The following is a 26,713-nucleotide window of genomic DNA, read 5'->3' on the forward strand; positions in this document are numbered from 1 at the left end:
TGTAAATATCTCCCCAATATGCTATACACACCCACCACTCCAAAATTCTTACCTTTCGTTGTTTTTTTGGCTAATCTTATGCCCTCCACATGAGATAATCCCAATATATTAACAAAAGTTGATGGGAAAGTAATTAGTTTAGAGGTCGTTTTTCATATCCTGACATACAGTCATACATTGGAGGACAGATTTCTGATTAAAGGGTGATTCTAGTGGTTCTAGGTTAATGGGATCATTATTCTTATTCTTCTTGGTATAGAAAATACTAGCAGGGTCATCCAAAGGACCATGGACTACCAAAAGAAGGAACAACTATTCTTACAGACAAGGATGGTGAGATTTGGCCTCATGTACTTTGGGCACGTTTTCAGGAGTGACAAGTCATTGCCGAAGTACATCATCCTTGGTAAAGCAGAGGGGCAGTAAAAATGAGCAAGGTCCACCACAAGATGGATCGACACAATGGCTGTAACAATGGGCTCAAAAATGAGAATAATTACAAGGATTGTGCAGCCCGTCAGTGTTGCATTCTGTTGTATGTGGGATCTCTATGAATCAGAACCGACTCTAGGCACCTAATGACAACGACAACAACAACAACAACAACAACAACTTGATTTTATTCCTGTTCTCCCTGCTTTGAACGCCATAAGGGAGGAAAGATTGAGGATCTTCCCCAACAAGGGTTCTCCTGGTTCCATGGACAATAGACTTGTCCAGAAGACTAGAATCAGGAAATCTACTGGCCTTCAGTGCCTGTCGCAACAGTCCCCAGGAGGTTCCTCTCATTCCTTCAGATCTGGACTAGCTCAGAGTGCTAGAAGCCGAATGCCCTAGCTTCAGAGCTGCTTCCTCTGATCACAGAAGGTTTAGATGGTTTGGAAAGTTTTTATGATCAACAACTAGAGAGGTAACAAGTCTATGTTGACTCAAGAGCTCAACATGAATCCTGGTAATATATAACTTGGGTCTCTTGTGGCATCTCTAGTCTCTCGGTGCTCCTGCCTGTTGTCCATCAAAGGACAAACTGGGAAGCAGCGTCTGAGTTGTCCTCTTAAAAATATCAGAATTTTACTTGACTGTAAAGGTGGCTGTCAGGTCACCTGCTCTTCCAACACTGCGCCCTGCTCCTTCAGGGCGGTGATCATCCAGATGCCACAGGCCTTTGTGCAAGTGGGATTGAGCGTCTCCAGACCATCCAGTGTTTCTTCCAAGAATATTCGAATTTCCTCACTTGGGATAAATTTGCTGACAATCTGAGGATGCAATCAGAAAGATTCATGTTAGCAGCCACCTCACAGTCTCTCTGGACTCCTGCAATATGATTGACATTCTCATTTTAGGATGCTAGAAACCACTAGGCTTTCTGGCCAGTTAGCATCTGTGTAGGGTCATACAAAATAGATTTTAAAAATCCGAAAAGAGAACATAGATATTACTTTCTAACTCTAAGCAACATTTCCATGAGATTTTATTATTTTCATTTCATGTTCATTCTATTCCAGCAGTACTAAATGGAAATCCTCTCCAGAGCTAGAGTTCTAGCATATTCCAGCAGGGAAAAAACAACATGCAATCGTTATAGAGCCATTTACATATTACAAAGCATTGCCAGAGACATTTCATGTATCATGGGAAATTGATTGTGGTAGCAACTGTGCAATATTGCTTGATGTGATTGAACTATGGAATGATATTGTATCTGTATTAGTGCCCAATACAATGGTTTTGCAAAAAAAACAAAATAAAACAAGATGTCATCTAAGTGAGGTATCAGCTAAGTCCACAGGGAAGAAGCACACCAGCCTGTGCGATCCGGGGACTGTGAAGAATAAAATCCAAGGCCACGGTGACAGTAAAAGCTCAAAATTCATTTGCAGCATCCTCCTGTAAATTAAGCCTCTGTTGAATCCCCCTCTGGCCACTGACCAGTGATTTTAATAGCCTTGCTATCGGACAAAGTGCATTGATAAGCGGATTAATGCAAATGTGGTTAAGTAATGTTTGAACCTGTGCTGTTTTCTCTTCCTTTGGATGCATTTTGAGTTTGTTCTGGGTCTTATTATTTTCTGCTTTCTTTTTGAGTGAGGTGTTTCTCTGTTTTCTTTTGTTGTGCCTGTTAGGGTTTGTTTTCTTATGTTTGTTGTTTTTCTGTATTTCTTTGTATGAAATCTAGGATAAGTAAGTATATAGAGTTAATGGCTTCTTGGGCTGTGACAGGAGGTTGGGGAAAATGGGGAGCTGATAATAATGAGTCCAAGAGTGAGGAGCATGTTCTGGAGTTGACTGTGAGGATGATTACACACTCTTTTCAATGTGTTTAAGCTACTGAATTGTATGATGTGTGAATTATATGTCAACAGAACGGTTAAAACACAAAGGAAACAAGGCTTAAATTTACCAAAGAATGGCTAAGGTTTGAGAGTTTAAAAATCCTATCAACATGCACTAAGTGGCATGCTAATTTTTAGTTGGTTTTTAGTATCCACACAATGTTTTCCTATTATGCATTCTCATCGATTTTTATCTCCCAGGTTCCATTGCTAACAGCAGTCAATTAATGGCCAAGAGAACATAAACATTCACAACATTGGTGCCTAGGTCCCAAAACTATAAAGGGTGTTTGATTGGTATCAATGTAAGGGATCCATATTTATACCCATTCCAAAGAAAAGTGACCCAAAAGAATGTGCAACTTATAGAAGAGTATCACTAATATCACATGCAACCCAAACTTTGCTCAAGCTCATGCAACACGGGTTGCAGCAGTATACTGCCAGAGTGGCCAGGGATTCAGGCCAGGTTCAGAAGAGGAAGTGGAACAAGGGATGTCATTGATGAGCCCAGATGTGTCTTGGCTCAAAGCAGAGACCATCAGTAAGATGTCTACTTGTTAGCTAAGCAAAGGCACTTAACCATGTAATTCATAACAAACTCTGGATTGCCTTGAGAAAAATGAGAATCCCAGAAAACTTAATTGTGCTAATGCAGAACCTATACAATGTATAGTATACATGGATCAAGAGGCAGCTATAGGAACAGAACAAGGGAATATTGTGTGGTTTAAAGATCACCAGAGGTGTGCTTCAGGTTGCATCCTCTCACCATACTTATTCAGTCTACATGCTGAACAAATAAATAATTAGATAAGTTGGAGTACATGAAGAAGAACGCAGTATCAGGAAGGTTTATTAGGTGAAAGAAGGTCTATTAATCTGTGAGATGGAGATGAAACAGCCCTTTAAAAATCATTTTATTAGGGGGGCTCGTAAAGCTCTTATCACACTCCATCCATCTATCCATTGTCTCAAGCACATTTGTACATATGTGTCATCGTCATTTTGTATGTATTTTCTTCCTACTTGAGCCCTTGGTATCAGCTCATCTCCCCCCCCCCACCTCCTCCCTTCCTCATGAATCCTTGATAATTTACAAATTATTTTTTTCATGTCTTGCACTGTCCAGTGTCTCCCCACATGCCCTTGTCTGTTGTTCATCCCCCTGGGAGGGGGTTATAGATAGTGATCGGTTCCCTCTTTCTTTCCCCCGCCCCACCTTCCCCTTCCCTTTCTGGTATGGCTGCTCTCAATATTGGTCCCGAGGAGTTTATCTGTCCTGTATTCCCTGTGTATGCAGCTCTTATCTGTACCCATGTACATGCTCTGGTCTAGCTAGATTTATAAGGTAGAATTTGGGTCAGGATAGTGAGTGGGGAAGGAAGCATTAAAGAACCAGAGGAAAGCTGTATGCATCGGTGTTATAGAGCACCCTGACTGGCCTGTCTTCTTCCCACGACCCTTCTGTAAGGGGATGTCCAATTGCTTACAGATTGGCTTTGGGCCTCCATTCCACACTCCCCCCACCCCACCATTCACATTATGATTTTCTGCTCTGGGTCTTTGATGCCTGATACCTGATCCCATCGACACCTCATGATCACACAGGCTGCTGTGCTTCTTACACGTGGGCTTTGTTGTTTCTCAGCTAGATGGCCACTTTTTTTTAAAATCTTCAAACCTTTAAGACCCCAGATGCTATATCTTTTGATAACCAGGCACCATCAGCTTTCTTCACCACATTGGCTTATGCACCCGCTTTGTCTTCAGTGATCAAATTATGTCGGGAAGGTGAGCATCAAAGAATGCTGGGTTATTAGAACAAAGTGTTCTTACATTGAGGGAGGCCCAATGTCCATCTTCTTTCTTAACACTAAACCAATAAATATATGTACATAGATCTATTTTCTCATTTTTATATATATTTACATATGTAATGCCTGTATTTAGATCTCCATAAATGCCCTTTGCCTCCTAGTTTTTTCCTCTATTTCCTTTTACTTTCCTCTTGTCCCACTATCATGTTTAGTCTTCATTTGAGTTTCAGTAATTCCTCTTGGTTACATTGCCCTTGATCAAGCCCTACCAGATCTCCTACACCCTCCTTGGGATCAATTTTGGATCACTTGTTGTTCCCTTGTTCCTGGGTTTGTTAACAACCACTTCCTTTTCCCCACCTTCCCCTCTCCCATATTCCCCCTGGAACTGTCATCCCGTTGTTCTCTCTTCCAACCTATTACCATCCAAATAGACATGCAGTGACAACAATATGCACAAACTGAAGACAGAACACAACAAAGCAACAATAGAAAATAAAAATAAAACAATAGCTACAACAACAAAAAGGCTACGACAAAAAAAAAAGAAAAAAGAAAAAAAGAAAAGCCTATAAATAGTCCAAGATCTATTCGTTGTCCTTTATGACTGATTTCCAGGGGAGTCTGATGGGATGCCACACCCTGGCCCCACAGTCAATTTTTGGTGTTTCCCTGGGGACTTCATTGCTTTGCTCCCTTTGCTGCTCTGTTGCACACCCCCAGCATCTTGCCCCAGTGTGGTTGGGTCAGGGTGGCCAAAATTCCTGCCAGGGGTCTCCAGTGTTGTCCTCTGTGGTGTTATGGGTTAGTGAGGAATGTCCTGTCTCATGGTGGGTTTGGCCCTATGGTCCTCTCTGTGCACATTGGCTGCACTGAGCAGAAATATTGTCCCCAAGGCTTGGTGGGCCAGGATGTGCTTCACTCTTTATTCCTCCCACCTCATTGGCCCCTGTGTGCTCTGATCAGACACATCCCTCTCCTGGAGCTGTAGCGTCAGTGCTGTCCTCTGACATGCATTCTTCTGGGCGGAGGGGGACTGACACAGCCTCTCTTGCTGACAGTGAGGAGGACTTGGAGCTCTTGCAGATGGAGATTAAGGCTTGTAGCCTTCAGTATGGATTGCAACTCAATGTAAAGAAAACCAAAATAGTCACAACTAGACTAACTGGAAATATTGTGAAGAAAATACTGAGGTTGTGAAGGATTGTGTCTTGCTCAAGCAGTCAAGGGATCCAATAATGTATGGCATCGGGTCAATCTGCTGCCCAGACTTAGTCAAAATGTTGAAAATCAAGGACGTTGCTTTGAGAACTAGGACGCACTTGACCCAAGTCATACTATTTAAAATCACCTCATGCACATGTGAATGTTCATTATTGAATGAGGATGAATGCAAAATAATGGCTGCATTTGAATTTCGGTGGGGGAGAAAAATATTGAAAGTACCATGAACTAGCAGAAGAACAAAGAAATCCATCTTGGAAGAAGTACAGCCAGCTTGCTCCTTAGAAGAGAGAATAGCAAGACTTTGTCTCATATACTTTGGTCACAAGAGACCATCAGGAGGGAATGGTCCCTGGTAAAGGACCTCAGGTTTCTGCCAATTAGTCCTAACCCCAAAGTACTCAGCTCCATCTCCGTGGGTCAGTGAACTCAACTCCTTGAATGCTTCCCAGAGGCATTCACTCCAGTAAGCCACAACTGGCAGACCCTCAGCTCCATCTCCATGGGTCAGCAAGCCCAGGTGTTCCCCCTCCCCTATTAAAGGCCCAGAAGTATCCCACTTCATAAGTCAACCTCATGCTTCAAAGCACACACCTTTACTTGTTCTTTGGGCTAGGAAGTCCACCCGCTGTCTCATGCTCTGACTCTTGACTCTGCTGTGAATCCTGTTGACACAGCCATCGTCTGGGTCCAGGAGGCTCACTGCACAGGGATCTCAGGGCCCAGAGGCTGTGCTCCACTCCAAGCTCTTTCTGGTGGTGAGCCTCCACCCCTCCCACCTGTTTCTCAGAAGGCTTATTTTATATGCAGAAGGATGGCACTCACAATGAATCTTGTTCACAATTTTTCAAGATGAATCCTATAGATGTCTTTCCCCACTTCTTACCCAGAGCCATGCAGGAAAGGCTCATTTGGTGAGAGTTACAGAGACTTTAGGAAGAAGAAGCATATTCAATAATTCATTCTTTCTGTCCTACCAGACTCGCTACCATTGTGTCAATGCTGGGTCACAGCGACTCCTTGTGGGGTTCGGAGACTGTTTACAGGAGTAGAAAGTTCAGTCTTTCTCCCACAGAGGGGCTGGTGGTCTCAAACTTCCAATCATGTGGATCAAAGCCCAATATGTAACCACTACACCACCAAGACACCCTCCCCCGTTATAACACACACATAAATCACAATGTCTCAGTTATAAATGATGCCACCTTACATGGGATGCCTTTGTGCTTTCAATGACATAATTATACACCATGGCCCCAATTCTTTGTCTGAAAACTCTCCACAGCCTTCTGATTTCAACTGGATTGTAAGGCAAGGTCCTTAACAAGATATTATCATGGTTCTGACATCAAAGAATCATCCTGAGTTATTTTCTTAGATCTCATTTCCCATCTTTTTTTCTATCGCAGAAGCCCTGTACTAGCTGTGTCCCTTCTGCCTGGAATGCTCTTTGTCAGTTGTGTCCCTGGTTCACTTCCTCAGAGGGACCACCCCTGGGAGAGCGCTCCTCCTTCAGCTTTAGTCCCTTATATGGCTTTATTATTATTTCCTCGGTTATCACTGCTTGACATTATATGCATAAGCCTGTCTCTCTATGTGGATGGATATAAGCTCCGTGAAGGCAGAGATTTCCCCTTTTTTAGCCTTAGAGTTTGGAATGTGGCCAAGCATATGTTAAATTCTAAGGAGACATAGGTGAAGGAACGGGTAATTGAATAAATGAATTAATTGGCCACTCTAACAACAGCCCTGAGAGGAAAGTAATGCTCTCCCTCCTTGAAGATGAGGAGACTGAGCGTCTAGCAGCGCACACCGGGTGCATCTGATTCGACTCCAATGCCTGTGATCCTTGCACTCCACCCACGCACTTCCCAAAGTTGGAGGACAGAGCGATCAGTGGTTGTGCTGCTTCGCACTGGCACCTATGGTCAAAGAGTGACGATCAGAGGGTCTTTCATTTGCTCAAAGAGGTAGACAGAGGCTTTTGTCTGTAGTGAGGATGACACAGCTTCCTGATTTAGATATCAACCCAGAATCATCTCCACATCCTTCAGCCAGTCTCCCACACGAATTACCTTAGCCAGTTTAGAAGAAATCTTGATCTGGACCTCAGCGTCATCACATCCCACACCTTCTTGAATACCTTCAAATCTGTCCATTTCCAGGTGTATGCCTGTGGACAAGGGAGAAGAAACACCTGAGCTCCAGGACCCAGGAGGAGCTTGGAGAGACTGGCTAAATGAAGCCAGGGATCTGGGGGAGACCACTGATGGAGTCTCCCTGATTCATACGGCATTGGGAACACCCAATATCAGGAGCCATTTTTTTTGCTGATTTTAGTCTGATTTTGCTGATTTTAGGGGGTTCTGGGCTGTGACCCTTTGGAAGGCGATCCCCAGAATTTTCTTCCATGACTCCTGCGGGTGGATTTGAACCGCCAGTGTTTTTAGCTAGTAGCCGAGTTCTTAAACAGTGTGCATCATCCGGGGACTTGTGACATATATGAGTATTAGAACCCAGAAACGGCTGACCTAGAGGAGGACGGCGAGGGGAGTGGAGAGGGAAGAGAGAGGCATGCATCGGAGCATCCAGAGGGGAACCCCGAACAAAAGCAGGGTCAGTGCCATTCATCTGTAGGTGTCCCATCGCTTGTTTCACCTTTTATGAAGAACAGACCGATGGCTGAGCTAACAGCAGCCTTGCGGATGGTGGGCAGGGTGTCGCAGGAGTGCGGGGCCAGGAGCCCGAGAAGAGCGCCAATTTTGAAGTTCTCTGGAGCCTGTGGGCGAAAGAGGCACCCCAGTGTGAGGTGGTGGTTGTGGGGGGCGGTGTCCTGGGGTATTCCCAACACAACGCATTCATCCCTCACGTTCTCTTTGGAGGGTCTTAGAATGCAAACAAGAGTTGAACTTTCTTCTAAAAAGGCCCGACTCCTTTAGGGCAAAGAGAACCCCAGGACCACATTCTGGGGTGCGAGCCCTGGCGGGAATTAGGGGGCATCTCTTGAGGGGTCGGCGACTTGGCCGGCAGGAGCTGGAACATTCCAGAAGGCCTCACACAAGCAGCTCCCCACAGTGTCATTTCCTGGCACGCTGGCACACTTACCTCGGCATCCTTCTCTAGGATCTTGGCTGTCAGTTGAAAGGCCCTTTCTCTCTCCCACTCTCGCGGGGAAACGAGCCACATTCGGAGAAGCTGTTGGGTAAAGAACACACAGCCTTTGCTCCACATTCTTTGGAGCCCCCACTGATGGCGCTTCAGGGGCCCTGCCGTCTATTGTGGGGTCCGTGGGTCAACGTGACCAGCTCCCAGGAAGAGGTCGCGGCTGAGTTGGTGGGCCTTATGGAGGAGCGGAGAGGAGAGGGGGGTCCACGTGAGAGGGGTGGGATCTGTCTCACATTAAACATTTCATGGCAAGCCTCCTCAGTCACATTGTTCCATATCATCGTCTTCAACAGCTTGCCCAGGGCATCCATGGAGCGCTCATAGAGGAACTGAAAGCAAAGGTGGGAGTGTGAAGCGCAAGCTGCCCAGCGAGCATCAGCCCCACCACCGACGTTGGCCGGCGCTGCCCCCGCCTGACCCCACCTACTTTAATGTGCTCCCTGTCCTGGTCAGTTTGGCCTTCGTTTCTGAGTTTTTCCAGCGGTGGAAGGGGCAGCAGCCTTCGGATGTTCTCTTCGAGAATACTGAGATTATCTTTCAGGGAGAGCTGAGGTTTCAGCACACTGAAATGAGAGCCAGACAGAGGCGTGGGTGCTGCCATGACAGCAGCACACAGCCCAACAAATGCCAGTCAGCCCTGGAGAGGTCAAAGACGTTTTCTGGGATGTTGAAAGTAAGTTTGGGAACTTGGGATCAAACTGCATTGGTGAGAATAGTCAATATGCCTCAGGCCTCATTTACTAGAGTGATCTATAAATGATCGCTCATTTTATATTACTAAACATTTTATCATATAATCTCTGATAACTTTAACCTACTCCCCCGCACCCCCAGAATGTGTTTATGTGCATGCGCGAGATCTTTCCAATTAGATTCTAAGTCTGAGGCAGCAAGTTGTATTGATTTGCATGTCTTCTCTTTCTTACAACATTTTATCTAGTATTTCTTCTTCCCTCTGGTCCCCTCTATTTCGCTTTTCTTTCTTTCTTTCTTTCTTTCTTTCTTTCTTTCTTTCTTTCTTTCTTTCTTTCTTTCTTTCTTTCTTTCTTTCTTTCTTTCTTTCTACTACAGTCACCATAAGGATATGGCCAAACTTAGACATGAGTTCAGAATATGAAAATATTCCATAAATATGCAAAGTGTATTTTTTATTAAACATAAATTACAATGAGAAGTGTCAGCTATGAAATGAGCTAAGAAAGAAAGAAAGGTGCCTGGATGGTGGGTGAGGTGAAAGAGGTTCAGAAGGGGTGCATGTGAGTACTAACTGGGAGACCCTCCTGGATACATGGATATATACTGAAGAGTCCTCTCAACAGCTGGAGCTTTCGTTAGGAATCACCCTAGTACAGTACAATCCATGCACCTACAACATGACCTACTTAAAATGCACAATTTAATGAGCTTTGATAGATGTATAAATTCATGAAATCACCACTACAATCAATATAGAACATTTCTATCAACCTTCCCCCCACCCCCTATCCCACCTCAAGCCCCTTTGCAGTTAATTTCTTCCATCATCCTTGGCTCCAGGCAACCACTGCTCTCTACCTTATGCCCCTGCAGACTAGTTTTCAATGTCATAGTGGTTATGGATTGAGCAGCTTAGTTCAAGGTCAGCAGTTTGAAACCACCAGCTGCTCTGTGGGAGAAAGATGGGGCTTTTTACTTGGGTGAAGAGTTACAGTCTCAGGAACTCATAGGAGCTGTTTTACCCTGTCCTAGCAGATGGCAGCGAGTTTTGCTTTGTCTGTGGCCCTGTCTGGCTATATGAATTAAGATGTGCTATACTATTATAATGCACACTGGATTTTGAGGATTTAGTATAAAAAGTAATATACATGATCTCATTAATTTTTTAGTTAAAACATATTGAAATAATAATATACAGGAGGTATTGCATCAACTAAACTATATATTAAAATTAACCAGTTTTCTTTTAATTTTCTAAAATGACTACTAGAAAATTGCAAATGACATAGGTGGCTTGAATTATATTTCTAAACGATACCACTGTGTTAGATAGAACTTGGTTAGCTCTTAATAAACCCCCAAACAAATCCACTGCCACTGAGCTGATTCTGACTCATATTGACCCTACAGAACAGAGTAGAACTGTCTGCAAATCTTTATAGGACCAGAAAGTCTCATCTTTCTCCTATCGAGCATCTGCTGGTTTCCAACCATGAACCTTTAGGTAGCAGCCTAACACATAACCCACTATGCCAACCACGGCTCCTTTAGCTCTTTGGAGGTTTATTTACTTGAGCTTTCCTCAACCCCTCCTCATCTAGGCTACCATGGACACCCATGGCTTCACTTATTTCACCTCTAACCATATTTTAGAGAAATGATGTGGGTGTACTTTGTGTCTATTTTCCCCAGTAGGCTCAAACTCTGTCAGGGAAGGGCCATACTTCATTCAGCACTATCCCTTTAGGACCTAGCTCAATGCTTCCTACAGGAAATGCCGCTCAGAAGATTTACTGAACCAAATTGCCAACTGTTATCAACTGGAAGTCTAGAGAGTTCTTTTTTCATTCAACAATGTGTTCATCTAAGTATTATTTATAGATTTAAAAACCAGGCAGCACATTAAATGTAGCAATAATATGGAGATAAGGTATACTATGGGCTATTGGGAATTTATTAAAAATATTCCTGAAACATCAGAAAGAACCTGGGAGTATATAAGATGAAGTAAGAGAAGAGAGGCTTAAACAATCATAAGCAGAATGGGATCTTAAGTCTGTAACAAAAATGAATGGCTAGGGAACGAATTAGAGGAAATATGTACAAATGTTAACAAGAGGGAGATGATGGGTGATTTCCACAATGTTCAGAAATTTTCTGTACTTTCCAAATTTTAACAGTTAACTCTTATTTCTTTCTTGTTCTGTTTTTAAAGATGTGTGTTTTTTTCATTCTTCATGACAATAAAATATATTATTTAAAATTTTTGAAAAATATTTTTTTATAAAATGAAATTTATTGGGAAATTCCATGGATTTTTATGCATTTCTTCCAGACACAACACCTAGAATACACAGACAGATATGAAAAAAAGACACAGAATGAAGAGAACAGCTTGAGAAAAATTAGTTTGAAAGTAGAATTATTGCTCTACTAGGTAAGCTAAAAATATTGCTACAAAAATGATAGAAACATTTATTAAACAAAAGTATTTATATGGGAAGCTACTGTTTCTTGACATATATTCTGGGTAGGTCTACATACTTCAGAAGGTAGTGTTCCCAGGTCTCTGACCCTTCCCCAAAGAGTCTGCATTCTTCAGTTTACACACATCAAAACAGAAGGTTTGGCATGCTTGAGGGACCCCAACCACACTTCCTTTAAACGTTCTTTGAGTCTGAGGAACAAAAAGGTGCCTGAAGGGGCAAGATCAGAGTTGTAGGGTAGATGGGGATAAGTTTCCCAACTGAATGCTCAAAGCACAGTCCTGGCTACCCTTGAAGTATGAGTACATGCAGGGGTGGGGAATCCTCAGTACAATTTTCCTGGCCATTTTCCCCACCAATTTTCTTAAATTTTCTTTATAATAATGCCCTGTGATCATTGTATATCCTTTGTGAAAATATTCAAGATTTTCTCCTGGGAACCCTAAAGACCAGTTACCATGACTTTCTGAGCTGACCTCTCTGCTTTGCATTTAATAAGTCCAGCAGATCTCCTTGAAAGTTATTGTTTTGATTGGACCTTAGTTTTGGAAGGCACCTGTGGCAGTTACATAATCTCCTGTCAATTTGAGCAAAGGGATGGAATCTGGCCTGTCAATCAGGTCACAGCTGGATGACCTCTTTTGGATGCACAGCAGAGATAAATTGCCAGACCCCATCTCTCTCTGCCTTCCCTTTTCTGCGGAGATACTCAGAGCTGGAGGAGACATGTGGAGACCCAGGCAAGCGTTGAGATGCTTCCACTGCCACTGGATCCACAATACCTTCTACCCACTGACCTATGATCTTCCTGCATTCAGCATCAATGGATGTACTGCGTGAGTCAAAAGAGGAATTTATGGACTAGTATCAGACACGTGGGCTAATATCAGACTTATGGCCTGGTCCGGACGGGGCTTTTGTATATGGATGTTTTCTCAAACACAATACCTCTTTTATATAAAGCTCTTTCTTATACACATGTGTCTATGAATTTGTTTCTCTAGTCGACGTGGACTAGCACAGGACTTTACATGAGAGTAAACTGGTGTATAGCCGAGAGGACTTGTTTGAAGGCATTCACGGACAACAGAGGCATATTTAAATACATTAAACAAAACAAAACATGTGTACGTATGCTCTGGAACTCTAGTAGCAATATATTTTTTGATTTACCTTTGTATTTTTGGGAAATGTTTGATATGTTTTTCTCATAAGTGAATGAATGAACAGACTGAAACAGGGGATGCTAAGCAGAAGGCTCTTGTCAAGGACTTCACTCAAGGGCTGAACTGTTCCAAATGCACCTTTGTTCCAGATTCTAAAGCCTACTGGAATGGTGTATGCGCTCCCTCCTTGTTTCTTCCTTTCACTAATATATTATATATATATATATATATATATATATATTGTATTTTGGGGAGAGTTTACATGGAAAATTAGGTTCCCATTAAACAATTTCTATACCTATGTTCAATGACATTGTCTACATTTCTCACATCGTATCAACATTCCTCCTCCACACTCCAGTGGTTTTCTTGCTATAATATTCACAATTCATACACCTCCATGGTTAAATCGCTTTTAAAACGAGTTGTACATACATAACCACAATCAGTTCCAGTGCTCCCTCCCCCTTCCGGATTCCGTGATTGCTCCCCCAATCCCCATCCCCTTCCTATCTCCCACCCCCCACATCCTCGAAAAGCCATTTGCCAGTTATTATCACCCTGCATCTCCTCCTCCTGTGCTTCACAGACTGGGGCACCCAGCAGTAACGGTAAAAAACAAAAACAAGATAAAACAGCAAGAATAAAATAACAACAGTCATAAGAATAGTAGAGTAAGAGAGAGAAGACCACCATCAACGTTTAAAAATCCAGGGAAGAAATGGAAAACATTATTTTAAAAGCATTTTCTTCTTCGGGTTTGTGACTATGGACTTATTGGAATGCTATTAGACTATCACAAATTTCGATTTGGAATACTAAAATTTATCCATGGGCCAAGATCTATGGAAGAAAAATCTCTTTTTCCCCCCACATAAATTCCACGCTCCATGTCCCATTAATTTGAGTTCTCCAAGAAACTCCGTAGTCCCTCTCAATAAGCTGTGGCGAGTCCCCCATCAAGCTCTTAACTCTCTAAAGGGGAGGACGCTTCTCCAGTTCGAGCCCTCTGATGAACCAGGCCCATTTGGGAGAGTGTGTGCCAGGAGCTGCCCTGGTCCGTAAGTCATGAATAGGAGGGGAGGTAGGGAGAGGAAACATCTTTTCGACTATAAAAGATCAGAACGACAAACCTGACTTGAACAGTTAAAACCTTGTTAGTTGATTTGCCCTCTCTGATGCATGGTAGGTCCGATCCTGGTTTTCAACATTTTCACTATTTTCTTTTTTATTCACATTGGGGTTTGTCTCAGATGTGTTATGTCATTGGGGGTCACCCTCTTGAATTTTTGTTATGTGTTTTTCTGTTTTTCAGTCTATCAAACCCAGAATTGATGAGTTATAGGGACAGTAAGTAGAATAAGGGTTTCTGGGAGGTCTTGTGGGGCGAGGGGAGGAGGGGTAAGAGGGAGCTGATGCCAAGGAGCTCAGGAAGGAAGAGAATGTTTGGAAAATGATCGTGGTGGCAAGTGTCCAGCACTGCTTTACGTGACGGAGTGATGGAGTGATGGAGTGATATATCTGTGTTAACTCCCACTGACATGGTTTTGAAGAAAAAAGAAGAAAGAAACATCTGTTCAGTGACACAAAACGAGACCTCCAATACCTGAGATACCGGATGGCGATTAAGGCTTTCCAGCGAATAGGCGTTGCTAAGGAATCCAGGGGCTCATCCCTAACGAAGTCCTGCAACACAAACAAGGAGCTGAAACCAGTCTACATGACTGTGGGCATTTCAACCCTCCCCAGTGCCTCCGCCCCACGCCACCCCGCGCCCTCGCCCCATTGAACCCTTGATTCAGAATTCGGCAGAGAGCTGTGTTGTTTGGGGCTGGTTGGTGTGACCCAGGCTGAGGCCTAGAAGTCTGGACTTTGGGCAAATGCAGTTTTCCAGGGGCTTCAAGAGCTGCCTTCTCTACATACTCACGAGCATGTGGCGGAGCAGCACTTCCTTGTGGGAAAACTTGAACCCCCACTCCTGGGCTTCGTGGATAGCAATGCCAATCTCCGTGACGCTTCTTATGAAACTCATTTGCAGATCCATGTCCTAAATCGGAAGCATTTCTGGTGCAAGCCAAGGTCTCAGATACCACACCGCATTAATCAAAGTTTAGTCTGAGATGGAAATACGCGGCCAGACAGGAGCAAGACTTTTTGCTCCTATCGACAGCTCCATCTCTAAGCTACCGTTGCCGTAGCAGGGGAGGTCAAAAACAAAGATCAACATCCCTCTTTCTCCTCACTGGAGTCTGAAGCTTTGCAGTCATGACTTTCAAACTCCTTTGACCATAAGCCACAGTATGATTCTACTCAGCACTTACATGCATACATCATATAACATGTAAGTGAAATAAAATATTTAAAAATGCCTATCCTTGTGATGCCCTCTTCTGCTTTCTCTTTTGTTTCATTACAAAGGAATTTGCTGGGGGTTATCTATTGCATTCATTTTATGCTCAATTAGTGGGTTACAACTTAGTGTTGGAAATCACCACAGTGTAGTTTCTAAAACACCCAAATGTAGATGAAAACTCCTTGCTTTGATCTAATGAAGTTCACAAATCATGGCTTCAGAACTGGATTATTTAGTAAATATTAGAATGGGTTTCTTTGGAGTCAAATCAAAGGGCCACTTGACTTCAAGGGAACACGATGTATATACGCACTACACACACATTCAAGGGTAAAAAAAGAGTATTACTACAAAATCATAGAAACTTTTATGCAACCAAATTATGAACTATTAAAATATTGAAATACTATTAGTATTTTAAAAATGTGAAGCTACTGTTTGTTGACATGGCCTCCGTCTAGGTCTACACACCTTTGATGACACAGTTCCGTCTTTCTCACCCTTCCCTGGGGAATGCCGGGTGTTTTGATTTACCCCCCATCAAAATGGCAGTGTCTGGTTCCTCAAGACACCCAGATTTTGTTGTTCTTTTTAATGTTCTTTGAGTTTGGGGGACAAAACTACGTCTGAAGGGTCAAGATCAGGACAGCCCTGGATGCGCTCAAAGCATGAGCAAGGGCGTCCTCAGGACGAGGGAAACGGTGTGACTTTCCTGACCCTTTCCTCACCAATGCCCGGGTCCATTTATTTAAAACCTGCTAGAAAGTTTTCCATTGAGACAATCTTTCAAGACGATCTCTTTGGAAAGCCCCCACCTCCGAAAGCTGCCACATCCTGCTTCGCCTTGAACTTGCTGGCTCTGCGGAATTCCCCTAGGAATTGATGGCAGTGAGGTTTTTAGTTTGTTTTGTTTTTAAAGTATCTCAAAAGTCACTGTTTTGGTTGGATTTTTCTTTCTTTTTCTTTAAAGCCCCTGAGCAGGACCGGATAGGGCTGAGAGAACTCGTCTGTACCCATCCTTTGATCACAGACACGTGTCTCCACGTGTCTTGTTTGGAATAAACTCATTTGAGTAGGAACTGGAACCCCGTAGCAACGCTTTAGAGCCTACATATGTGTGTCTGACATGATAACACATCTATGTCTGATGTACTGGTCGTCATACCTTGGTCATCACGGACATGCCCAGAACCTAGAAAATCAAAGACAAAAGCAGAGATGCAGTGAGTAGGAGAAAGACATCGCTCATCGGTGTCAGAGATGACGTGAAGCAGGACCTGAGTCCACCCAGGGCCAGGCCCGTGCGCACTTCCTTCCGTTAGGTCTCGTTGTTCAGCGAGACCTTACCCAAGGGCAGACCCCTTTCCTCATGTGAGTTGTAAGTAGGGGACCTGAGGCAAGGATACCACACTCTGCCTCTGGGCTCCCAGACTTCTCACTCAGTTTTAAAGGGACAGCGCTAAGGAAAATGGTAAGGGCCTTTCGAGAAAGAGCCGTGAAAAGGTATAAAAATGAAAAGAGGCAGATGCTTGTGGAACAGAAAACAGCGCATTCTGTTGCAACAATTGTGTTTAAAACTCAGAGATTTAACCAGTGTGATTGACACATCACATAACAATCGAGCATAAGAAGACTTTTGAAATTTGCATTTGCTGCTCTGAGGGGGATTCAAAAGTGTGTGGAAATCTTTCATTATCCTTCCACTGCATTTGTCCACAGAGGTCTTGAAGCTCTCACAGACATGTTCTTCATCTGTGAGAAGTGTTGGATGAATTTGGAAAGCTGCTCTCAGTTGCACTGAGCAACACAGACCTCGTAAACCCCCCAAACAAACCAGCTGCCTTTGAATTATTTGTGAGGCCCAGGGACCCCAGGTGTTTCTGAGTCGCACTGGCCCCCACAGGGTTGCAGCAGCCGTGATCGCTGGGAAGTGGGTCACTAGGTGGATAGTAGGCAGGCCTTTCCTGCTTACTTCATACCATGTAGGATTAAGACAGAGGAATAACTGTGCACGACTACAGTCAGTCATCCACTCACTCACTCACTCACTCACTCACTCACTCACTCACTCACTCACTCACTCACTCACTCACTCACTGCCATCAGTTGATGCCATGCCCACTCACAGTGGCCCTATAGAACAGGGTGGCACTGCCCCTACGGGTTCAAGACTGTCACTGTTTCTGGGGGTAGAGAGCGGGGTCTTTCTCCAGCTGACTAGCTGGCGATTTCCAACTGCCAGTCTAGTGGATAGAAGCCAAATGTGTAACTGCTCCAGCCGCTGGGCTCCTGCGTCCCAATACATGGCTTAATGCCATATTAAAGTTCCAGCAAATGGCACGGAGGACCATTCAGTTTTTGGTATATTTTATCATTAGTAATATGTACTCCACATAATGTGGTACTTTCCTGATATTTATATGTAAGGTTTCCAACCACCCTCGAAATAAAAACCAGATTTGTAAAGAAACTGGTAGTCAAAGGCAATAACGACGAAAATTTTAAAAAGACGAATTAGTATTTGACTTGGGCCAGCACTGACTTACTGGGGAATCTCTTGAGTAGGATTCAAAGTATACATGCACGCTTTACATGCCTATCACTTCTCTCAGTGTGCTGTGTGTTAGGAGCACCATCCATCTCCAGCAGGACCAGCCATCTGACTTCAGATAACCCCCGTTCCGCATTTTTGCATCCATCCTCATGTAATGTTTTAAAGTACAGCGAGATTTAAAAAAACCAGAAATTATATATTTCTTAGCTATTACTGTACTATGTGTAAAACTGTGCTACTGAGCTTTTAATTTTTATTCTTTGTTAGGTGTCTCTTTTTGTTGTTGTTGTTAACAAGCCACTTTATGAGTGTTTTTGAGTGTTGTTCCTCTAATTAATTTCCTCCACAATTCCTGGGCTTTATACTGTGAGTTTTTTGCGCTGTACAGTGATTTTTAGGACTGCATATACCATGTTACAGCAGAATCAAGTGTACTGTGAAAACGTATCTTAATCATCTTGATGTCCATTCCTCCTTTATCTTTGTCAATGTTCTCTTCATTGGTTGGTGAAAAGTTGATGTAATATAAAACATCTTGTGTTATGTTCTCGTATATCACGATGGGTGATTAGCTCCTGGGGGCATCCTATTACGTCCTAAGGAGCGTGTTAAAAATAAAGACGGCAGCACCTTCTTAAAGAGGGCAGTTCCTGCCCAAGTGATTCTTATTCAGGTTCAATTCAGAAAAATGGCTGAACTGATCATATGTAGAAGAAGCGTACTGAACCCTGATAGTGCTGTGGGTTAAGCATCTGTTGGCTAACTGCAATCTTCTAGTGGCCGTGGAGAAAGATGAGACTGTCTGCTCCCATGAGGACGTACAGCCTCGGAAACCTGGAGGAGTGCTCTATTCTGTTCTCTTGGATCACTAGGAGTTGGAATGGACTCAATGACAATGTTTTGCTTTAGAATAGACTCTCCAGTAGTGCAAGAGGCCTCTGGTTGAGAGTTCGGTGGTTCAAACCCAACCACTTCTCCCAGGGGTAAAGATGAGAAAGTCGACTTCTTTAAGATTCAGAGCTGTGCAAGATTTACAGAGCAGTTCTCCTCTGTCCTAGAGGATCCTTCAGAGCTGGCATGACTCGATGGCGGGTGGATTATGATATTTTTCTGTAAAAGTTCCTGATGCTAGGTGTGAAGAGAGCATTGGGAAGAGGAATGATCAGAGGAGTTCCACCTTGATTTGGGGGCTCTGAGTCGAGGACACTGTTAGAGGGGTGTCAAGGCAGGTCTCATTGATGGAAATGGATATGCCATGTGTGTGTATGTGTGTGTGTGTGTGTGTATAATACAGTCCAACACAATGTGGACAGAGTAGATTGAGTCAATTCTACTCACTTGTCAGTATTCGAGGTGAAGAATGAAACAATCACCGTTAGCATTTCAAACCCAGTTATCCAGTCGCTGTCTGGTCAACTCTGACTGCAGTCACCCTTTATGTGTCCGAGTAGACATGTGCTCCATGGAGAACATTTTGGAAGCAGATCCACAGACTTTCCAAGGTGAAGCTGGATGGATTTGAACCACCAATCTTTGGTGAGCAGGTAAGCATGATTACAAGGAAGCAATAAGTGAGCGGTAGTCCCTGAGTGGTGCAAACAGTTACGTACTCAACTGCTAACTGAAAGACTAGAAGTGACAACCCACCCAAAGGCACTTTGGAAGAAAGGCCTGGCTAACTCCTAAAAAATTAGCCATCAAAAAACCCGAGGCCTGTAGAGTACTGTGAGCCATATGGGATCACCATGAGTCAGAATTGACTTGACAGCAACCTGTAATAAGCTAGCTGCTTAGTAGAGAAATAATTGTTTTAAGACAAGGGTGAAATCCTTCAGGACTATGGGTGAAGGCATCGTAGCTCAGACATAAACTGGCAGTGTTTGCACATTAGTTAACCAAGGCCTTCTTAAAGAAACCATGACTTTGTCCATCTTCTTTAGTAACTTTTTGCTACCATGTCTTTAATCCCAAACATGTCAGATGCTATATTTCCTTTCACCCGTATCCTTTGGTATAAGCAGAAGTCTTTGACACTGATGGTTTCCCAAGGTCGGGAGCCCAACCCAGAAATCAAGACAGCTTGTGGTGGCCATTACCTGACAGCACTGGGTGTAAAGAAGCAGAACTTGGAACATAATTTCTTTCTCTACCCTGGTGAGAAGTTGCTCTTTGGGAGCATGCAGGGCCACCACTCCATAGATGACCATGACGTCAATCTTGGATAGCTTCTTCTTCCCAGAAAAAAGACCCTGAAAACCAGGAAGGGAGACATGACAAGTTGTGACTGAGGTTGCTTCCTTTTCATTCCTGTCATCTCTTCCTAATTCTGTGAGCATCACAGGGCTTACTAAACTATATTGGGATGATTAAAATGAGTCCAAAATGCATGCAGGTGTTCTCATCCAAATTGAAGACCTAGCAGACACCAAAAGAGGCACTGTGAAAAAACTAAGGCTACTTTCAATTTTTTAAAATCTATCTCTTTGTTTATTTTTATTTTAAAGTTTGGATTTAATACATACATCATAACATTCCAAATTTCAATCACGTCAAGTAGAATGTACAATTGCTACCACAATCAGTTTCCAAATATTCTTTTTCTACATGGACTCGTTGATATCATCTCCCTTTTGCCCCATATCCACCAAATGTATCCCCCTCCCCCGAGACCCTTGTTTTACTTGCTGTCCCTCTAGGTGCATTGACCCTGGGTGTCATATACGGAAAGCCGGAAAAGCATATAACACAGCTTCCAGAGGATGACCTACACTGATACGACACCTCTGAGATACTCTAATATGAATCAACAAGAACTGAAGAGAACAACACAACTCAAAAATACAGAACACTTTGGAAACCAGGTCAAGTCCAGCCCGCATCATAGAGAGGATCTGCTGATTTATGCCTCTGACCTTCCAGACTCCTCTCTCCAGCACTCTGTCTAGTGACCACTGTCCTCGATTCCCTCAACTGTAGACAGGGGGAGTTCTTGGAGGCTTATTTCCTAGGTAGTTCCACCAATGAATCGTGGGTTCCCACTGTCATCCATCGCCTTCTGCACCCCAGATTCTCACAATTTAGACGCCAATACCGATCCCTCCTGGAACTTTGGATGATATGGATTCCAATCCTTCAGTGGCCGGTGATGGTGTGCTTCTTCCATGTGGACTTCCTTGATATCTCACTTGGATGGTGGCTTGTTTGGAGATAAGCCTTTAAGACCCCAGACACTATTACAAGTGATATGAAGCTAATTTTTATTGATCAAATCACAGTCCACCAGGGGAAGCAGAGGTTGACCAAGAGACTTGAAGAGCTGATAGAAGGACCAACTTGGTACCTTCCAGAACTCACTCTGATGTTCCTGACTTTCCAATCAGCATTACGCAAACAAATTAGCAGTAACCACGGAGGCCACTCTGCCTCATGGTGACCCAGTGCGTGTCAGAGTAGAACTGTGTTCCACAGGGGTTTCAATTGCGATTGTCTTTGGAAGTAGGCCACCCAGCCTTTCTTCCAAGGGTCTTGGGTAGACTTGTACCTGCAAACATTTGATTATTAGCCGAGCATATTAATTTTTTACACCAACCAGGGACTCAGCAGAAACAGAGGAGACTTTTTGCTGAACCATCTGCAGAGCTCCGGGAGAACTGCCTTGGGAATGAGGCCTTGAGCTAAGTATACTATGTAGAAGGGATAGACAATGATCCAATCGGTATTGTTTGCCCTTACCTTACATCGGTTCATGAAAAACTTTTCTCGATCCTGGAATGCTTTCAGGACTTTTAAAACAATATCCAAGTGTTTCTCAGCACAATATCCTAAAATGAATGTTGCTCCCTAAAATCAGAAAAGGCATGGAGGTTTGAGTGTCACCATTCCGTCAGTCAAGGACAGGAATTGATGGTATGTTTTGTACATGACTGCGTACCCAGCACCCAGATAAAGCTTAATGAATGGAAGTGATATTAAAGTTAAGTCATTAAGTAAGCATGCAAATTCAGTAGACATAAACAAACAGTATATCTGTGGAGATAAGTACTATGCATAAAAAATCTGGAAAGGGGGTAGTTTCGCATTGAAATCAATGGTCAGAAAGGACCTCAGAGCAGGGTGATACGGAAGAGAGAGCTGACATAGGTGACATGGTTATCTGGGAAGGACAGTACTAAACAGAGGAAAGGTAAGTGCAAAGGTCCTGGGGCCCACAGAGGAGTCTGGCATGAATGCTAAAGGACCGCAGGAAAGACGATAGAAGAGTTTGAGCTTGTGTTGACAAACATCTTTAAAGGGTTATTGTACCACTGAAGCTTTATGACTGTATCTTAAGTGGTTAAATTTTCAAAACCTGTAGTTCTTGTCCCCCAGTTACCATATCTCTTGCCCCAGGTTGATTTCACCATCGTCCCTTCACGGTGTCTTATCTGTGAAGTACACAATATTTCCTTTGGTCTTTAACCCTGCAAGAGCCACTCAAAGACGACAGAGATCAGACTACTAATGCCAAGGTCCTGGCCAGTGCTGTTCCTATACTTAGTCCGCTGAGAAAATTCGTGGGGGTCAGAATGTGCAGCTTAAAGCTCTACTAAGCCTTTGAATCTGCACAGATCTCCAATTACTTCCCCTGAATCAGTTTTCTATCTCTGGTTTCAATGTTACACATCTTAATCTCCTCCCACAAACTGCTCAGGAAGCTCTCCATTGAGAATAACCCTTCAGATGGGCTCTATTTCTCCCTATTTTTCTTCAGAGGAACCTGGGGAACACAGAGAGTATGTTGTGGAGAAACGAGTCCCTGGAGAAGGACATCATGTTTGGCAAAGCAGAGGGGCAGCAAAAAATAGGAAGACTTTTAACAAAATGGACGGACACCGTGGCTGCAACAATGGGCTCAAACATGAGAGCAATTGTGAGGCTGGCCCAGGACCGGGCAGGGTTTCGGTCTGTGTTCACAGAGTTGCTGTGAGTCGGAACCAACTAGATGGCACAACCACAGCAATAACAATCTGACTCCAGAATCCCCGGTGGTGTAGTAAATTAGATGCTAGCCACAAGGTTGGTGGTTCAAATCCACCTGCTGCTCCTTGGGAGAAAGATGATGTTGTTGGCTCTGGTAAAGTTGTGCATTCTCAAAAATCCTAAGGAGCAGTTCTACTTTGTCCTGTAGGGTCTTTGTGAGTGAGAGTGGACCCTTCATCAGTGGGAAATCTGATCCCACCATAGGAGCCCTGGAGCACAATGAATGGAAAAGTCATGGTTAGGATATCAAAAACCATTCAATCTCACTGAGATTAAGAGTGTTTTATATCACCTCTTTCCTTAGCCAGGGTTCACTGACTAGGGAAACAGCTTGCGTGTCTGGGAAACATTTAAAAAATTGAGCTGAAGTGAAAAGGGAAGATGAGGAAATTTGTGAAACGCTCACCTTGGATGAGGATCTTACTGTGTGCTTATGAGATGCCTTTACTTCCCTACTGTACAGAACTAAGCAGTCAACACGAGGGGAAAGGGTGCTAGAAATGGTGCCAAGAACAGCTAAGCGGTAGCTCAGTCTCTGACAAGGAAAGAGAAATAATAGGAATAGAAAGGCATTTTCAAAGAGTCAGTAATGCCGTAGTGAGCTGTGACCATGGAATGTTGGGGAAAGGACTTTAAATATTTCAGAATTCCTGAAAAATAGTCTACATCTATCTACACCTATATATATATCAACATATCAAAATGTTATTATTTTAACTTTTATTATTGTTAGGTACCATTGTGTCAATAGAAACTCATGGCAGCCCCAGGTGTTGAAGAACAGTCCCAAAGGCGTGGCTAGGCTGTGCTACTTGCTGAAGAGACCCCGGGTCTTTCTGCCACCGAGCTGAGGAGGGAGCCCCAGTTTCCGCTCTTTAAGTTAGTCACTGAGTGCAACAGCACTGCGCCACCAGGCCTCCTTATGTTCATACTAGATGGTATTCATTAGTGGTATCAAACCTGAGGGTTTTTCTATGCTTTTGCTAAATCAAACTTCCTCTATTGCTCTCCCACTTGGGCAATGCTAGGGAAAAGGGACAGGAGTTTCTGCAGCCTCTGTCGTTCCAGGCATGGTTGTATTTTGTCTGGACTGAAAGTGAATGGTCTGTAAAGTCACTTCTAGCTTGTTGATGCAGTGATTTTGATGTTCACCGTGAGACTGTAAGTTATAAAACCAAAGGTCAAATATAATACCTCATTAAAACAAGAAAGATTGAAATAAAATTTTTAGCATTTCCACAATTATGCTTAGTTAATAAAGCATTGATATTTAAAATAGGGAAGTCTAGTTGTTTGTTTGTTTTTCTAAAAAAAAATCCTATTGTTTGATTCCGAATATCACCATGGAAATCCTGAAGAAGAAAACATTCTTATAAGATCTGTGGGAGTTGTGAATGGGATTTAATCATCATGATTATAAAAGGAAATTAAGGAAAAGAGGTCCCACCTGCCGCTGGTCCCCTAGTTGATTGGGAGCAATCAGATACTCCCTAAGCTGAGAGCTTACGAAGTCTGTATCCTGGCAGGATGCTAACGTGGTTCCCAAGGCCTTCCAAAGGAATTTCTGCAAAACAAAAGACAAGGGGATGTAAAAATTGGATGACACACATGATACTCCTCTGGTTCCTGAGGCTTCCTCACCCCAGTGCTGCTTCACAATTCAGATTAAACCACAAGACAGCAGTCGATGTGAGATACGAGAGTAATAACAATTTATAATCTATCAAGTGGTTACGAGGGTGCGGAGGAGGGAAGGGGAAAAATGGGGAGCTGAAACCAAAGGCTCAATAGAAAGTAAATGTCTAGAAAAGAATGGAGGCAACATATGCATAAATTTGCTTGATGCAAGCGACGTATGGATTGTAACAAGAGTTAGTTGTATGAGCCCCCAATAAAATGATTTATTTAAAAAAAAGACAAGAGGATGTAAAGCCTCAGAAAACAAGACTGTTTAAAAGAGCAAAGAGTTAGAACGGTCATCTGAAGAAAAGACATGATTAATAACTGATTAATAACAGCCCATAAACGTCAAGCATTATCTCCCTGGAAAGTGTTTGCTGACCCTCAGCTTTGGCCTCCCCTGTGCTCTTTACTGCACACCTCTGTGCTTTGTGCCCTACAGTCGCAAAACCTGGGCCTCCCGAGCGAGCGTCAAGTTTTGTTGTCATGTCTGTCTCTGCGGTCAGGCCAGGAGTTCCTCATAGCAGAGGGTCATAGTATTTCTAGCGTGCAGTCCCTGGGAGCTAATACGTGCTCAGTGGAGATATGGCTATTTTGAAGATGAGTTAATCAGATAGTCAAACCTCGAAAATATACTAACTTAATTTGTAATTTAGGAGATTATGGTTTCAAAATAATACTTAGTGAGCTCTATGGCTATTTTCTTCCCAAGAAGAGGGGGAACTGGTCAGTGGTGTTGACCCAGAGCAGTGTCAGGATCAACGGCAGTCACATAAGGTGTACTTACTGTGTCTCCCGTAGGGGATCTGAGTAAAGTAGAGAAGGCCAAGCGTACTGCAGAGTGAGGACACAGGGAGTCAGTGGATGGCTGCCACATCCCTCAGAGGTGGTGACGATGTTGGATTCACTAGATCAGCCTTATTCAGCTCACTTATTAGTGTCAGGAGGGAAGGAAAGGTGTGTAGGACCTGCATTCTTGTCCGCTCTCACTAGAAGCCATAGACGACATGTGGTTTGGAAAGTGGGGCAGCCCAGCAGTATTTTGCATGGGAATGTATACAAGCATACCTGTGTAGATGTTTTTCTACATTCTTGTGGAGATGAGACAATGACAACATTCATAAGAGGAGTAATTCTTTTATTTTTAAAACCATTTTATTAGTACATGATGAAGACATCGTACCATCAATAGTTCAGGCATACCTAGAAGTGTACAATTGCTATAGCACTCAGCTTCAAACAGGTTCATCCTTCTTTGACTCCTTGATATTAGCTCCCCAGACCCCTCCCCACCACCTAACCCCCCCCCCCCCAGGAACCCTTAGTATAGTTATTAACTCTATCGGTTCACCCACCCTGGGTTTCATAAGCTGAAAAACACATAACAGAGAGTCAAGAAGGCTACCAACAATTACAAAGTACAACAGAGATCAAACTCATTTTGGAAAAAAAAAAAAAGAGACGATTAAAAACCACATTAAACTCAAAGTGTGTTAAAAGGGATAGCAAATGATAAGGTTTTAACCGGCAAAGTTTTATTTGTCATTCAAGTCTACTAATTGTCTCTCCAGCACTCTTCTGTCTGATGGCCAGGTTAGTCTCATCCTTTATTTATGGTCAGAGGGAAATCACCAGAGGTCTATTCCATGGGTAGACCCTTTGCATGCATTGTAGGCTTCCACTGCCATCCACAGCCTTCTGCAAACCAGAATCCCACAGCTTACGCTCTGATGCTGTTCCCTTCTTTAGATTTGGTTTATATTATTTACATTCCTTGGATAATGCTTGTTGGTGTGCTTTTCCCTGTGGGCTTAGTCGATGCCTTATTTATAGGGTTACTTGCTTGAAAACAAGCCCTAAAGCCCCAGATGTTATTCTTTTGGATCGCCAGGCACCATCTAGTTTCTTCACCACACTTTGCTGTACCACCCATATCTTTTGTGTTTCCTTCATGAGGCTCTGCATTGAACTAATTGTTTTCTGATTGGGGTTAGGATTAAGTAAAACTCAAAGTCCAGTCCTATATCTACGCTTTCTATATGCTTCTGGCTCACCTTAGTGACAACTTTGTTATTTTACGTTAGAGAACATTATTGATTATCTCCCTGGAATATATGTTCAGCATATGTTTAGAGCATTATTGATTTAGGCCATGGTAATGTATTTAAAACACAACTGAGAAAGAAGATCAAACAAGTGTGGGCTAACTACAAGTCA

At 43.2% G+C, this 26,713-nt stretch overlaps 1 protein-coding gene across 1 annotated transcript in view; it reads right to left on the reverse strand.

Moving 5' to 3' along the window:
- Window positions 1-26,713, reverse strand: part of MROH2B (maestro heat like repeat family member 2B) — a 104,126-nt gene that overhangs the window by 18,870 nt on the left and 58,543 nt on the right. Inside the window, exons 19-30 of the mRNA XM_075542646.1 lie at window positions 24,264-24,380; window positions 21,530-21,637; window positions 19,894-20,046; window positions 16,409-16,435; window positions 14,818-14,937; window positions 14,497-14,576; window positions 8,970-9,105; window positions 8,776-8,871; window positions 8,483-8,572; window positions 8,036-8,156; window positions 7,453-7,550; window positions 1,104-1,256 (exon numbers count right to left, since the gene is read on the reverse strand). Of these exons, the coding sequence (XP_075398761.1) occupies window positions 1,104-1,256; window positions 7,453-7,550; window positions 8,036-8,156; window positions 8,483-8,572; window positions 8,776-8,871; window positions 8,970-9,105; window positions 14,497-14,576; window positions 14,818-14,937; window positions 16,409-16,435; window positions 19,894-20,046; window positions 21,530-21,637; window positions 24,264-24,380 (1,299 nt within the window). The remainder of the gene's footprint in view (window positions 1-1,103; window positions 1,257-7,452; window positions 7,551-8,035; window positions 8,157-8,482; window positions 8,573-8,775; window positions 8,872-8,969; window positions 9,106-14,496; window positions 14,577-14,817; window positions 14,938-16,408; window positions 16,436-19,893; window positions 20,047-21,529; window positions 21,638-24,263; window positions 24,381-26,713) is intronic.

This window comes from Tenrec ecaudatus, chromosome 2, assembly GCF_050624435.1.
Source record: "Tenrec ecaudatus isolate mTenEca1 chromosome 2, mTenEca1.hap1, whole genome shotgun sequence".
Classification (NCBI taxonomy): Eukaryota; Metazoa; Chordata; class Mammalia; order Afrosoricida; family Tenrecidae; genus Tenrec; species Tenrec ecaudatus.